This window comes from Anguilla rostrata, chromosome 5 (genome assembly GCF_018555375.3).
Source record: "Anguilla rostrata isolate EN2019 chromosome 5, ASM1855537v3, whole genome shotgun sequence".
NCBI lineage: Eukaryota > Metazoa > Chordata > Actinopteri > Anguilliformes > Anguillidae > Anguilla > Anguilla rostrata.
In genome coordinates, this window is record NC_057937.1 from 39,948,574 (window position 1) to 39,965,558 (window position 16,985).

Sequence of the window (16,985 nt, forward strand, 5' to 3'; positions counted from 1 at the left end):
GGAGCTCCGTCTGCTTGGTTATACGACGAAGGGAGCTTTAGTCGTATTTACTGTACAAATCAATGAGAGCCAATGTGGAAGATTTCTGAAATTTCTTGGCTAAATGTCATTTATTGTAATTATATAATTTCAGACTGGCTATCATACCATTTCTAAAATTATGTACAAAAGCCAGCAGTGCTCATATGAAAGTATGTACAAATTCACCATTGGGGTCTTAATTTTTCCCGTGTCTCCGTCAGTGAACGTCAGGCCTCCAGGAGTGAGAGGAGTCAAAGCAGTTGGGATCTGTAGGTTGGTGACGAGACGGGTTTGCTTGCATTGCTGTTTCCAGAATTAAGTGGGGGGAAAAAAAAAACGTTGAAAGGAATTGGAAAAAAAGATTAATTGAAATGTATGTGATTCTCTGGCCGCTTTGTGCTCCAGGTGGAGTATATCAAACCATATTCGAGACTAAGCAGCTGGTGGGCCCTTTGAGTGGGGCTGAAGCATTGTGCTTCAGGTATGACTCCAAATAAGAGAATAGTTCCTCTAAATTGCTGGTCAGTGGATCTCAATTATATTTAGCGTTGAGACACGTAAGATACTCACCTCATAATTTTAAAGAAATCAAGGAGGGTGCATCTCTTTACAAGTAGATGAAGAATTCCCACACTTGTGAACACAATCCTTCTCTTTTAATGACTGGCTTTGAAAGGTAAATGATGCAAGAAAATTGGGGGGCATTTAGTTAAATCTGTGGGGGGTTGTGTCGATTAGTCTAATAGTTTTACAAAGCTCATTCTGGTGACATTTTCAAAACCGTTAATGGCACTGCTCTGGTTCTCTGTTTGTCTTTTGTCTATTCATACCGCCAATAAGTAATAATAATAATAATAATATTTTAAATCATAATGTTCTTTTTTATTCTTTTGCTCTTTAGAAGTCTAAAATAGTGGAACAATGCTTTGTCAGGAGCCAGCCGAATGAGTAACACTTTTGTAACCCTTCTGGTACCACACATTATAATTGGACTTCTTTTGAGGGCATCCTGTTTGTACTTTTCTTTTGTTGTGTTGAAATGCTTCAACAGCCGGGCAGCGCTGGTTGTGTGCCGCATGCTTCTTATGCTAGTTGGCAATTTGTAGGAAACTCTGGAATGCTCTTTTCAAAGAGTTCAGCTTTTTTTCCCCTTGCAGTTTTGTTGACGGAACAGGCCGCACACCATAAATAACACGATGTAAGGATAAAATTGTAAGATTGCTTTTGCTGTAATATCATCCAATGACAATTGACTTAACTTATTTTGCCAGTGTGTTAAGAACAGAATGAGTAGCTAATAGTTTAATGCTAGTCTTATTGGCATGATGTAATGTAGGTGCAATGCATTTATACTTTATTAACGGTTCAGTATGTAGTGTGGTTTTAAATGTTTAATGTAGCATTATTGACTACTATTGAATACTGATGATGTTTAAGTCATTTATTAAGAAGACACCCACATTTGATTGGGAAATACCACAGAAAGTTACAATGTATATTAGCCTGCATTACTGGATTGTAGCGTATATTTCAACAGCTACTTGAATTATTGAATTAATCTCCAGTACCATATTGTAGTAAGTAGCTTATTCATTTTCTTGTTGTTACAGAATGTTAAAATAAGAATATTGTATTGTAAAATAAGAAAATAAGTACAGTAACATTAGACAGACTCTTATACTTAATGTTTACAGAAATGATAAGGAGAGGATCTGTATCTACAGTATGCCCTTTGAAAGGAAATTTTGATGGCTCAGAAAATTCTCTCTACAGTCTAGGAAATAGAGTTGACCAACTGTAATTACTTTTGCAATCATTCACTGCTGCATTCACAGTGTATCTTAAGCCAATTATACTCATGATTTGGTTTAGCACATTAGAATAGTCCCATGTAAATGGATATATGATGTACTTATGGAAGGCCAGAGGATTTTGAAATTGAGAGATGGATTCTACTTATTAGATTAGTTGAGGAGGGGATGATGCACTTCAGTACTCTCTTCTTTAAAATCTAGAGGAGGAAAGTCCTGCTTTGTGCTTGTCATCATTTGAGGTACAACAAATATAATAACCACAACAGACCTTTTGAAAGGTCAACAAAGGCTATTCTTTGACCTGAACTTTCCATAGTAATCATTGTTTTTGTGTCAGATTCATTATTTCCTAATCATTTTCCTAAATGGCATTCACCTTAAAACATTCTTATGAGCATTGATGATAAATATCTTAAGTCTACAATGTCTTCAAATTGCAAAGGCATGCATTAACTATGATAAAAAAACAATAGCAATAAAGAATCAAGGCTATTTGGCTTCTGAAGCCTGACGTATTATGATATTTTGCACTATATATTATATTTTGTATTATATGTCTTCCGTTTGAAATGCCATTGTACTATAAAGTGCGAGAAAGTGAAATGGGGACTGGGTATTCATTCTGTTTTATATAAAGACCTATCCTACCTTGGTGATATATGAGGTGAGTAGGACAAAAGACCTCTTTCTGAGAGAAAAGGGAAAGGTCAAACAAGAAATTGAAAAATGCCGGACTGATGACTGTAATGGATGTTCTTGAGTATTTAGGTCGACTTCAGCAGTTATTGCTCTTTGGGGAAGAGAAAAAAAAAGTATCGCAGAATCCCGTAGAGGTCAAGCAGGGCCTTCACCTGTGATTTTAATCCTTTTCATTGCAAGAGACCCGGTTCTTTTTGTGTCTCACCACCAATTTATTGAAAAGACGTGGAAAATCTCTGAGATATGTAAAGAGCGAGATGTCCGAGATTGGTCTGCGTTCAGCCGCTATGGCATATCTCAGCCACATCGCCAGAGCAGAGCACAGCTGACCAGGGCAATGCACCGTGCTCCTCCCACCCCACGGTGGTGAGAAGATGAGTCCGTGCGCTCACCCATCACCCCCTGCTGCTGTTGAGCTGTCATCTGTGATGGAGTTCGGGCTGCTCTGGAGTAATGCTTCTGTAATGGGAATTTGCGTCCCAGTGGAAATGGAGATGAAAGGTTGAAGGAATGGTGAATTTTCAAAGATAGCCCTCCCACTGTTCTGTTCCAACCCCACTGCTGTCAAGACCGTGGTGTGCTATAAAATGTAGTCTTTAGCTCTAGTGTCTTGGAACAGAAGGTGCATATTATTGAGCTACGTGGAACTAATGAGTCAGCTGTTGTTTTTGGCTGTTAAATCATGAATATTTTTATTTTAAAATTGTTGGCAACTAGTCCTGATTTTCAGTGGTTGCCACTGCCTTAAACAAAACACCCCAAAGCGCTGCTGTCATATTGTCTTCTTTAATTTCCAGTGACTGAAGTAAAAAAAAAAAAAAAAAAGGTATATATATATATATATATGTATATATATGTGTGTGTGTGTTATCATAGGATTCAAGACTAAATTCTCGCAGTATGACATCATCAATCTCACATATCTTCAAAATAAAGCAGAGGCTGTGTTATGTACATGTTCCTACGCATATATATTGTGGGGAATCGTGCATTCTAATCCAAACAACATTAACAACGAATTCACCTAAAATGTGCTTTTTGTCATAGTTTCTGAAATGTCATGCATAGTTTCTGTAGTGTCATCTTGCATATGTAGCTCAATTATCAAATTGAGTGGCAGAAATATGCAAAATAATCCGTCAAAGGATTCAAGAGTAATGGTACCAGAGCAATAACCAAGGTTACATAATCATGAAGCACCGACTTTAACACAGTTTACATTCTCTGTCAGTATTACTAAATACCAACAAGGGTACTGATAATTAAAGATTGCATGATTCTGTACAATGAATTTTGCTGAATTCAGAAAGAACATAAAGGATGATCTAAAGTGTCCTAAAGTGTCTTGGAAAACTACTTTAAAATATTCATTTGGTAATGAAGCCTCAATGAATATTGTAAAATGGTTGAATACAGCTTCCAGAAAAGTTTTTTTTTTTTCTTCTTTCCCCCCCATCATTCACATGCCCTTCTCTAAAATTATGAGCACATTATTGGCTATTGTATTACAGAAAACTGTATGGGACTAAAGTTCACGTGTTTCACTGCCTGATTATTCAGTTCTAAATTCACCACCTCACCACTTTTTAACATTTTTCTGTGTAACTTCTTTTCCTCTCTTCTCCGCAGGTGGTCTACCTTATGAATTCAAAGTCGTTATCGCAGGGAACCATGAACTGACGTTTGACAAAGACTTCATGGCTGAGCTGGTCAAGCAGGATTACTACCGCTTTCCCTCTGTGTCCAAGTTGAAACCAGAGGACTTTGACAATGTTCAGTCGCTCCTTACGAACTGTGTGTACCTGCAGGACTCCGACGTGACAGTCAAAGGATTCCGAATATACGGGGCACCTTGGTAAGCGCTGAATATCGTTATTCACTCTACTGATGGAGAGCAGCTGAAATCCTTTTTTTGGTTTTCATAATTTTATTTGTTGGTCCATTCTGTCTCCATTTTGTCACACATCGACCTGCCTCGAGTACGTCATGTAGTGCAATGATGTTGGACTTGCAAATGACTCAAGGTGCACAGCCTTTTCTTTATTTGCTGTTGTGCCATTTTCTGTGCACCTGAAAACCTGTGAGCCTGAGGTCCAATTTTGAAGCCTAGAGGATAAATTAAATTTACATTTGCACTCAGGTGGAATTCCATATGCAGTCTGCAGTTCCTTGATGTTCAGTTACAAATTGTGTTTTTAAAGAGTGACAGCACATTTTCTTATTGGTTATAAGGACCATTACAATAAGATGATATTGTGTGAGAACTGGGGAAGCAAAATTGCTTATATTCATTTTTCAAAACTCAATACAGAGCGCATTGCAATTATTTTGCATAGAGGTCAGGGTCTTTGCATATGTCCGTTGCATAGAAACACTTCTTTTGTGTTGGTACTTAAGTGAGAGAATCAACAGCATTGAAAAAATGGGTGGTGGTACTTTTCACCGTATACTTGGTGTTTTATTTCCATCATCTGAGTATCTGGTAAATGACAAGCTCATTGTTTGACTCATGGTAACAGTCTGCCTCTGGGGACATTTTGGCCGCATGATATGTGGGTGCAGGTGTTATATGTCTATTCTGGGTAAGCAGTTGTAGGCAGGAGGAAAATGTCCTATCAAATGACTATTTGGTCATGCTTCCCATGTTCTCAGTAAATGTCTTTCATTTATTAAAGTGCATTAATACCTTGAAAATACAGATTAAAATTAAAAATTAAAAAGGAAGAAAATGTCAGGTAAAAAACAACAAAAATCACAAAATTAACCAGTTTGAAAACATGGGACTTATGTTTGGTAAGAGAGGAGTGAAATGAGACTGTGAGTGATTATGGAGTCTCTGGTGTAAGGTGGGAAGGACTATGAAATATATACAGTATATATATATATATACACATACACACACAAATAATGCAAGTTATTTTTTGAACAGTTCATCTTTTATTATGAAAGTTTTGTTTTGAAACCTAGTTTTGTATCTTGATTGGCAGCTAAGATTAACAGGCTAATTAGCTAGTGTCATAGTGTTACTACTATCTGACTGGCTAGCTTGGTAATACATTTTTGTCCATGCTTAGTTATTTGCAGTGTAGCTACATGTTAGAAATGAATTAAGACCTATATTGTCATACAGACTTAGTACATGCTTTTCTTTAGGGTTTTAGCTTACTCGTTAGAGATCTTGACAAAGAAGAACAGAAGCACAGCAGTACAACCCTTGACTAAAGAAACTGGAATGTGATCAAGAAGACAGGATTTATAGGTTACTTTATTCATGTGAACAGAATCAATGAGTAGCAGGTGGAGAAGTAGAGGAGAAGATCTCATGAGTACGCTGACCCACAGCAGGGAACTATGACTCATGTACTGCTATTTTTGAATGGATTTGTGTTTGCTTTGGAATCGATTGCATTGGAAAAAGACCTGGGAGAGGATATGTTGTAGAGGTCAGACTAGTTAGTGAGCCGGAGGTTATGTCCTACTGTAAAAACTTGATTGAGAAGACCACTGTAGTGTCTTTCCAGTGTTAAAAGTATCACAATAAAACTGGATGAGGATTCAGTCAGAGAGAGCATTCTTGGAGTGAAGGGCATGGTATTCATAAGCTTCAGGGTCGGCTCTTAAATATTCTGTATGTTAATGAGTGTGGCCTGTGTTTTCTTAGAACATGGTTAAAGGATGTATCTGGGTGAAGCTTAAGCAAAAACAGTGGGTATGAACTCTGTATAATGAGAACATTGTATATCAGTATTAATCAGAGGTGTGTGAGTTACTGCATAGTAATGTGAAGTAATTTACTGGTTTTGGTGATAGATTTTTTTTTTTTTCAGCTGTGGGCAACATGCAAAAATATCAGCACTGTGGACGAGACAGACCATATATGCTGAATTCTAACTTCTTCAAATTAACTCACACTGTCCTTATAATAGGAACGTCTGTGGCAGTATCTGAGAATGTTAGATTTTAAAGCTCTAATCACTGTGTGCCCTCACAGTCAATGATACTGAGAATGTTAGCATCCATGTTAGTGTCCGTAACAGCTCAGAATAACTTGAGGCTATTTGAAAGGCTGATCACTGATCACTGTGAACCAGAGCACTGTTGCAGTAGGTCTAGAAGTTACACCACTGCTTGCAAGTAACGAGTTGCAGACAGGCGAGGGGGTAGCCAAAAACTGTGAGAAGTGGACTATGTGCAGTACTCGTTATTTGTCCATATTGTGTCAGCACCTGAGAGCTGAGTTATGTTAACGCTAGGAATGCCGACAGGCATGATGAAGGAGCAGAAAGATGTGGCCATCCGAAAAATCCCCACCACGGCCCAGGCTGCATATTCAGATAACAGCCAGGGAACGGCGAACCAGCAGAGTTCCGCAGAAACAGCACATGGACCTCAGCAAGCTGGAAGTATAGTTAGGTGGAAACAATGATAGGTAGTCAATTAAAGTAAAGGGCCAGCAGGTAGAGAGGCTTGCCATTATAGCATTTCTACAAAAAAGTGTGAGAAATGAGAAAATGTGGCAGATTCACCCTACGGAATAGCAGCTGCTTACGTGTATCATAGTGTCCAATCCCATGACAGAATCAGCTTAAATATAGATGTTGATGATTGCTCTGTTGTTATTTTCACTGCTATTATTAGTATCCCTTGTAGTAGGGCAAAGGGTTGTGGAATAGCTTTCCTCTAGCCCAGCCAAGCAGACTCACATGTGTGGAAACTGTAAGAAGGGCAGCCAACAGATGTGGAAACGGGAAGCAAGCAATATCCAAGAGGCCCTTTTACTCCTAACGGGAAGGAAACCCCCTGGAACCCTTCGCTTTTGAAAGCTGCTAAATGGCTGTTGTGACACACCGTTGGCCTGGGAAAACGGGAGGGGCGGTTTTCTTTTCTCAGTCTGGTCTGGCCAGGGTGTCGAACGCGAGGCTTCGCTTACGTGACCACGCCGTGGGTGGCCCCGCCCACAGCGGCACGACGGCCACTCGCACATCGATCCAGGACTAGAACCCGCGGCTCTCCGCTTGGCCCTAATGGACTGAAAGTTACGCACGGGCAACCAGTGCGTTTGGCACAGTATGTGCATGGTCCTGTTTTTCCAGATATTTTTAGCACACAAAGCAACAGAGCTGTGGCTTTGGTGGTTTATCGAGTGCCCCCAATTTTCTACTGCCAGGTTTTGTGCAAACAGAGCAAACATTTGTAAAATGAGATGCTGCTCACAGTGATTTATCAGCATGCTAGGCTTTCAAACTTGGGCACCAATTATGCATGCTAGTTTTCATCGCTACCATAATTACTGCTGCTGAATTGTCAAGAACTGTTAATTGTTTTTATTTTGACACTTAATTTCTATTGAATGATGTTTTTTCCTCTTAAGGTCACGCTATGTCACTCATTATGAGTGCACACTGAAGTATAAATGTACCATATTTGCATGACAGGGACTTTTAATCAGTCAGATCATCTAATGCCTCTATTTTCTGTAATGTGATGTATGGCAAATGATATGGGAGGGCTGGGCGATATACCCCAAAAGTAATTATCAATATATAATTATCTATATTATATATTATTTTTTGAGTGCAGTAGCAATCATCACCACCATGTGATGTATTTCCTTTTTACCTTTTACTCTTTAATTATGCTGGTAGTAAATGTACGAATCTCAGAGGGCACATGAAATGCTTCCGTGAAAAAACATCACCACTGATATCTATTACATGGTAAGTAGTGGAATACAAATTAAAGTTACGCAATTCAAATTTAATGTTTAGAACAATAATTTGGTCTAACCATTACAAATGAATCTTATTGCAATACAGATTTAAGTTATGCAGTTCAAATTAAATTTCTGCTGGCAATAATGCCCCTAAAATGATTCCTTTAGAAAGTGATTGCGATTTTTAATTGATTAAATTATAGATAGTCAGATAAATCAGTGGGGTCCTAATTGAATGAAAGTGTGGACACCTGGTCACTGAAATGAAACTTATGAAAAATGAAGAGCTCAGTAAAAAAAAAGGTCCAATCCTGCATGGTGTGGGAATAAGAAAGGATAAAATTTTGAACATAAACACATGTATCAACGACATAAATTGGTCAAGATGTAACAAAAACTACCATACACAGTGGGTCCTCAGGACCAAGGTTTGAAAACAGACTGCATTAGTAGACAGTTGTGCTGCACTGCAGGTAGTTTTCATACCTAAAGATTTACATGTAAAACAGCACATTGTTGGTAATAGAAGCATGCATATTTCATGGAAATAAACTGTTAAAAACAATCTGTTTTCTGGATTATTGGGGAGGTAGGTCACGATATATTGCTGTAGCAAAATTTTGAGCAAAGCATTACAGAGCTAGCAGACCTGCAGCCTGTATATGAAAGCACATTTTGAGTAGTTTCAGATTACTTTACACTTTTAAAGTACCAAAATATCCATTTGATTGCCCTCTGCAGTTTGATTTTCCCGAAAACGGCACGTCGTTTTTCTGCCGTGACGTTTATTGATTTGTTTTTAATTTGCCGTTGCGGTGATTGAATGCGGTGCCACGCGGCACTCCGCTGAGCCGGTGCCGCAGTCGCAGTGGCCCGCGGCTGCTGCTGTTCCTCCTATCAGAGTCTGTGGGCGCGAGATTGAGCTTCTATCACAGACCCGCCGTCTCTCCGGGGATGCTGCAGTCAGAGGCCCGGGCCGCAGTGCAGAGACGAGCGTCGGGCGTGACACGATTATGTCATCGTTAGTGCCCCCTCGCTCGCTACTCTGGGGGAGACGCCGGTGACCGGGAAACGGTGACCGGAGCCCCCTGACCTGCGGCGGGCCGATGTTAACCCCTTACGTGCCAGCTGCAGGCGACTGGGGACTACCTGTCTCTTCATTTATGGCCACTGTTTTAGTCGCCTTTTTGCTTTGTAATATGAATGCCGAATCTACGTTTCAGAGCCGCCATTTGTATTTGTGGATGTGGATGTGGTTGTGCAGGGGTGTCTATCTGCTGCAGAGGTACTGTTCCATTGCTGGCAACCGAAGGGGAACCTAATCACGGGGACTGCAAATATTTGTGTTATGCAAACATTTGTGGTTCTGAAAAGTCTCGGTCAGCCGAATGTCTGCAGTGTGGCAGTGACGGTGTGCAGAACTGGAGCCAGTAATCAGGAGACCGATGACGTCTGCTGCATTGCGTAATACACCAGAACTTCTCCTCGCATTCTAGTGGAAACAAGAATCAAGAAAGCAAATTAATCATTTGATTAGCGGAGTCATTTTGCATGCCCTCATTAGCTAGTGCAAGAGAGCCTCCCTGTACCTGAGTGAGGCAGTGGGCAGTCTCTACTGGATGTTTCATAACCCTGCGTTAATATTGCAGATTCTCTTGTCCTGGGCAGAAAGATTAACCAGATTAATATGAGCAGCTGTGTCAGATCTGGCTGACAGAATTCCTCGACCACCGAGTATAAATTGTACATCACTAAATCACATTTACTGTGCTGATCGAGAACCAAAGTACATATTCTAAAGTAAGAGTACATCTATAACAAGTCATAAGAAGAGAAACTGAAAACCATAAAAAATATAAGCTAAGCCATAGAAATACCATAACCTGAATCAGCACAAAAGGTGTGAGTACAAGGGTGTTGGGGCAGGAAGATTCAGTTTATAGAGGAGGTGTGTTCAGCCTGTTTCAAAAGATAACCAACGATTCAGCTGTCTTGAACACTTTGGGGAGTTCATAGCACAATTTGGGGGGGGGCAATACAGAAATTGTGTATTGGGAGAGTGGGAAGAGCCAGTCACCTCAAGGTTGCGGAACAGAGAGATCTGGTTTGAACATTTGTTGGAGTTATGGTGAAGCTGTTAAATTCAGTGCCCTTTAGGCTAGCTGTGCGGTTTTGAACTTAATGCGAGCTACATGTAACAGGTAGCCGGCGAAGTGAGATGAGGAGGGGTGTCACTTGCTTACACTTGAGAAGGTTGTAGCTAGCCATGCGGCTGCACTCTGTATTGGCTGCAGAGGGTTTAGTGGCGCAAGCAGGGCGACCAGCAAGAAGAGAACTTCAGTAGCACTGTCACGACAAATTTAATCCCCCCTACAAATTTCATTCCTCTATTCACTTCCGGGGTTACGTTTCCGGTTACGTTCCCTTAATGCGTAAGTTAGCGTCAACTTGACTACCTTGCATGCATGGTTTCCAAGCGTTCTCTGCTGGTTGCTAATGACAGTGAGCGATCGCTATCTAGCTGGCTAGCTAAGAAGAGAAGCTTTTAAAAAAGTCTAAGAGAAGCTCTTCCAGCTAGCTCGTTAGTGATCTGTCTCGTAGGCTATCTATTTATTTCTCTTGCTAGCTAGCTAGCGATCTATGAATCTTGCTAGAGGGAGAGATATTTTTTTATATTAATTATTGTACTCTCTGTTTCACCTAATTTACACACCCCATTACGCAAGCTAAGATACAGAAATACCACACACATACACACACAAATTTGTATTCTGTTCATATGTTTATTGTTTTTTGTACTCATGTTTTTGCAATATGTGTAGGCTATATATACGTCATACCAATAAAGCTTATTTAAATTTGAATCTTCGGACAGAGAGATCTGACCAATTGGCGCAATGTAACGGCACAACATAACCCCACAACATAATGCTAGGTAGTCAAGTTGACGCTAACTTACGCATTAAGGGAACGTAACCGGAAACGTAACCCCGGAAGTGAATAGGGGTGATGAAATTTGTAAGGGGGATGAAATTTGTTGTGACAGTACCAGCAAGAGAAGCTGTGTCGTATTGGCGGTGAGGAAAGGGCATTAGTCCACCACTGTTTTCAAAATATGTAAATGGATTGCACATTTGGATGTCAAAATAGAATGTGAAGAAAAATGAGCGCCAAGCAAGTGGGAGTTTTTTCATAGGTTGTGCTTGCAGGAGCCGCTAACATTCCGGAATGTGTTTGCGTCGTTTTCCTTGCGGCTTCGGATATTTATGGAGGCATTGTTGTTCACTTTTCCCTCTTAGGTCTGATTGGGAAATCTCGTTTCCAGCGACTTCACCCGTCCCCGCCCACGCTGACCCTGGCCTTTGTAGTAGCGAGAGTGGCGCGCTGCTTGCGCGGCCCCTGTGTGGCGCAGGAAGCGAGTGGCTGGAGTTCACGGCCAGCGGGCGGGCTTGCTCTCCCCCAGGGGATTAGGCCATTGTGTGGCCGGGACCCAGCCACAAAGGAATTCCCAGAGTCACGCGGGTCACTGCCGGCACAAAGTCCATTCCTCAAGCCCCTAGAAGCTCTCCTCACCTCCGCCAGGCTAATTATAGCCTGCCTAAAGCCTGGATTTCATTAAAATTCTCGAGGGTTTATCGGCTGGGAAGTGCCCAACTTTCACCTATTTCACGCATTTTACTGTCTTCCGGGAGACAAAGAGATGTGATGTGAATGTGATGGGTTTTTTTTTTTTAACTGCCAGTAACTCTCCATTGGTTTCTGTGAAGGGATTCACAAAAATGGAGGTTTGCTAATTCATGCAGCTTCATCCCCCCAAGGTCTGTCGCTGCAGCAAATAGCACTGGTTGCTCCTCGTTGTCGAGTGAGTTTCAGATGGCACGGTTGGGCCGACGTTCAAATTTTCGCACCATCCCTGCCAATCCGGTGAAAACATCAGATGGCATGATATTACGGTCAGGGGGGGCCAAGCCGCATGTACCCAATGATGTGTAACACTTGAAATTTGCCTTGTTAGACGTGTCCCTTTTGTTCTCTGTGACGCTGTCACTTTGAACAAAGACAAAGGGAGTCGCTTTTGATCCAGCTGGTTAATTAGGCCAATTACTTCATCTCACCAGAGCATCATTACTTACAACAAAACAAGGAGCTAAATAATTACAGTGAAACCGTTCTTTACATTGTTTTTTTTTTTTTTAAACTCACGGTATTACAATTTCATATATCACAAGGAAAAAAGATCAGTGATTATGTGGGTAGGGGTTGGGGGTCTGTATAGCTCAGGCACTTGCTTATTTAGTTATTTATTAGAATTTTCACAAATTTTGTAACACATTACCACCAACATTCCCCCACCCCCCATATAGCACCTATATGTAAAGTTAAAATAACATCTTTACGACTGCAGAAAATAGGAACACGATGTAGACTGTCAATCTTCCTTGTATACCCCCCCTTCACAAAGGCAGTTACAAAGCAACCAAGCCAATATAAACAACCACATATTCCTTGGCTTATTGATCTGAACTATTATGAAGGTATTTAATTAACATACTTAAAGTTAAGATGGATGTGACCTCCCCTAGCCAGACTACTGAGAAATCTAGTAAATCAGAGTGCTCTTTTGTTTTTCGTTTTTTTTTTACATCTGCAAAGTAAAATATTTCTAAAATATTGAGTAATTGGGTTCGAAAGAAAAATGTTCTGATGAATAGATAGGAAAGCTGCTGCTGTTGCTTATAAGCAATGTAACATAAACTAGAAAATAATGCGTGCTCATTAAACTGCAGCCAGTTAAACTGTAGCTGATGAAGTTAAATGCTTTCTTAGGCTAATGACATTTTAATCTGTACGTATTAACCATATAGTGTCGGTTTGAAAATCAAAGTGTCTTTAAAATTTTGCAATATCAGGTGTTCAGAAACATCAGCTCAGTCCAACAAGACTGTAACAGACCAGTGGAGATCCTTGAATAACTGGGGACGCATGATGGGAGGGTTGTGGCGAGCTGGGAGTTTTTCATCTGAAGCTCTCGGTTGTCATGACTGGGGCAATTTTCCCAGCCCCTCTGGCAGGAAATGGCCTTTTGTTCAGAAACATCCTGGCTCTTTTGTCAGGGGGCGAGGGGGAGACCGGGGCCTGACCCCTGTGCACCCGAAACCCCCGCCCCTCCCGGTTGCCGCTAATACACAGCAGGCCTCTGTTCCTGCCCGTCGGTGTGGGTCACCCTGGTTCCTCTGAACGGGGGCATTGAGCAGGGCTCGGAGCAACCTCAGCTAGCCCTGCAACAGGAGATTGTTTGTATGCAGAGTTTTGCATGTTTGTTTTATTCCCTGCTTGTTTGTTTTTACCGAAAGGAAGTTTTGTCTCCTGGAGGTAGTGCCGCGTTTGGCTTTGTCCGTACGTGGTGACTTGCTACAGCTTTGTCAGTCCAGCTTTTCCTCTGACGTTCTTCTGTAAGGGATAGCAGTACTACATTTGCGAAGCTCTTGTTTTAGTGCTCGGACAAAACCCTGGCCGCGATTTCCCCGGTAGCGTAATTCCTTTATGTTGTAGTTTTATTTCTGGTTTATTTCTCCAAGCAAAGAGGCATTATGCTATTCCACGCACTATAATAATGCCCAATGGATAGAAATGATAATAAAAAAACACTGTCCCTCAGATTTTGTGGAAAGAATGCATATTTTATCAAGGCTCAGTAATTGAAAGGATGGAGACTGAGAGAGAAAAAAAACAACAAATAGCCTAGTCCAAAGAATAAAGCCAGCGGGGGAAGGCTTGATTTAGCATGAGATGGCATTAAATTGGTGGTATTTTAGGTGTTCAGTGGTACAACTGGGAGACCCAGCTTAATTAATAATAGGACTAACAAAACATGGCGATGGATTAAATCATTTCTACTTGAAATTTCATTTTTGACGTTCATAGAATTGCGTGAGATTCTGCATATTAATATTGAACTGGTGTAATGAGGTCTTTACAGATGGTCCGGTCAAGGTTCTGCTTATGTAAACCCGGAGGCAGTCAAACCAGCATTTCAATTTCAGTGCCTAATATTTAATTCCTTGTGTTCTCAGTGATTTCCACATTTGTTGGTTTTTTAACTCAACAGATAATTAGTGAGTGAGGTAAAATGTGAAGATTTCATCCACAGAATATTCCACCATTATTTCAGTAATAAATTGATAGGATCAGTATTCAAAGGCCTGTTAATTAGCCAAAAGTGAAGGAAAATCCTGGGAGGTTCGTTTAATGTGGGAAGGAGAACTTTCGCGCTGATATGTTTCCCTCGGCTGAGGTTGTGGGTAAATGCATATTTCTCTTTAAGAAATCATTTTTCACAGGAAAAAAACTGCAGGTTTATATAAACTAATGAGTGTGATTAAAAATGTAGGCTATGTTTTTAAAAATCTTCTTTCAGTTCCGTCCTTCAAGACGCAGCATGTTCAAATATTAAAGTATTTTAACATCCCTAACACAAAACAATGATATTACTAAGTTTACAGTTTGTCTGCCCAGGGGTGCAAGGGAATCATAGTGTACTTAAAAATTAATTTATAAACTGATGCATCAACTGTTCTGATTCACACTGGCAAAACTAATGGTGCCTTTGTTGATTTCAGAAAAAAATGAATGACTCCTGTAAAATATGGTCCCGTACTTGAAATAGTATGACTGGAATTCCGATTAAACATTTAGATTTTGAATTTAAATATAAATATCCAGAGTCTGCCATAAATAAAGGGTTGGCTTGGAAAAAAGATAGAGAAGCCTGAACAGTTAGAGTCAATATTTAGTTTTGACTTTTCTCAGGAGCTTTTGGCAATGGAGAGAGCATTGGATTGTTTAATATCAACAAAACTGCAACCTTCAGCCACAGTTTTTATACCACTTAACATGCTCATGGTTCAGCAATCTCTGCATTAAGGAACATAAACCTAAACAGGCTCAAACTAATGTATTTGGATTTTCAGCTAAGGTTATAGAGGAGTTACCACTTGGTCCATCAGAACCATGCTAATGCAGGCTCTAACACTGCACCAACCCTTCCATCAGGAATTCCAGGTCTGGCCTTGTGGCAAGTGCTTTATTGTTTCAAAGCTCAAGTGCAATATATCAAAGCATTAATTTATTCCCAAAGCAATCTTTCCACTGAACAATGATGCATTGGGGTTAGCCTCAGGTGTCGATAGCCTACTATAGCCAGACTCTATACTGTGCAGTATATGAATGTATAACCACACTTCTGACAAGCCTTGTCAATACATGGTAAATGTCTGGTGATTTACTGTGAGAGTCAGTGGCTGTGAACGGGAATAGATGTTTCTGTATAAAATCCAGTTATTCAAATGAACTGAAGTTAACTAATCAAATGAAGTTAACTAATCAGTTGATTCAGTATTTGAATACCAAATTAACCGTTTTTTTAACAGGGCTTTATAATATTTATGAGACTACAAATCTTACATGAAATAACAGTAACTTATTTGATATTATTCGTTTTTCCTACCTTCAAGTGTGAGTCGGTTTAAGACTCTTTGCACAGGGTCTCATTTCTGTCTTTGAAGCCATTGGGAATGAATGCTTTTATATTAGAGAAATTGTGTGGTGCAGTACGTAGGATGACCGACTCTCCACTTGTCTCTGCCTGTTACCATCTGTGCTTTCACCTGTCCAAACTGAGTGAAGATAAATAAAGATAAATAAATTATTATTATTTTTAATAACAATAATTAATAAATTTGGCTTATTGACAAGCTTATCGCTTGTATGCATATTGAGGCAGGGGAATGGGATTTGGATTATGTAGCCTACATATTCTCGTTTCTATGGTGCAGGGAACAGTTTCACAGTTCTTTCTGCAGCACAGCGACTAAAGGATTGGCTGTCCGCACACTGCCAAAGGGCCTCATGGGAAAATGCTAGGGAACACAAAGCATTCAACTGGCAACTGTTTGCAAGAAATTGCAAGAAATTGTAGAATTCATAACATGGATATTTTGCTAAACAAAAAAAGAAAGTATATACATATAAATAGTATGCACATCTTGAAAATAATGTTGTAGAAAAGACACTATATAAACAAGATGTGTCTAAAATGTAGGCTACCTGTGGTATAGAATTTAGCCTTGGGCTGCAAGGTGGTTAAATGTCAATTTATCTCTCCGGAGGGCCTCCCTTGGGACAATGAAGTTAAAATTGTCATCAGTACAATGCTCATTGAGCAACTTTTAATTATGAGGATTATAGGAAGAAGGACAAATTGAAGTCCTCATTCATGCCATTAGGAGATGATGTTCATAATTCAGATATTCAAAAAACCTCCCTTTGGAAAAATTTTGAATTCCTGTTGTGGGTACCGAGAGTATATAAATCAAATCTTGATGAACCAGGTTGATATGCTGTAATGCTGGAGATTTTTCATCTTGTCTGCAAGAGGCATTTGTTCTCGATGATGTGAGGGTTTAGGGGGCAAGTAGGTAGCCCAGTATGAAGCCTATCACTGGATCAGCCTATGGAATAGACTACATAAATGGATTGAATTGATTTTCACTGTAATATGTTTTGTTTTTTTAGGATTGGTGAAGGAAATGTGCTGGCGACGAGAGCCTTCAGTACTACTGCTGTGGGGAACATGATGTTGCCAATGCCCGAGTGGCATGTGAATGTGTCCCTCAAACTTTTACCACTAGAAAAAGCAAAAGATGGTCAAACCATCTAATTTCTAAAGATAATAGAAA

The 16,985-nt window shown here is 40.1% G+C and overlaps 1 protein-coding gene across 2 annotated transcripts in view; it reads left to right on the plus strand.

Moving 5' to 3' along the window:
• Nucleotides 1-16,985, plus strand: part of LOC135255261 (metallophosphoesterase MPPED2) — a 53,835-nt gene that overhangs the window by 13,872 nt on the left and 22,978 nt on the right. For both annotated transcript variants that reach the window (XM_064336188.1, XM_064336189.1), the window contains exon 4: nt 4,164-4,389. In XM_064336188.1, the coding sequence (XP_064192258.1) occupies nt 4,164-4,389 (226 nt within the window). The remainder of the gene's footprint in view (nt 1-4,163; nt 4,390-16,985) is intronic.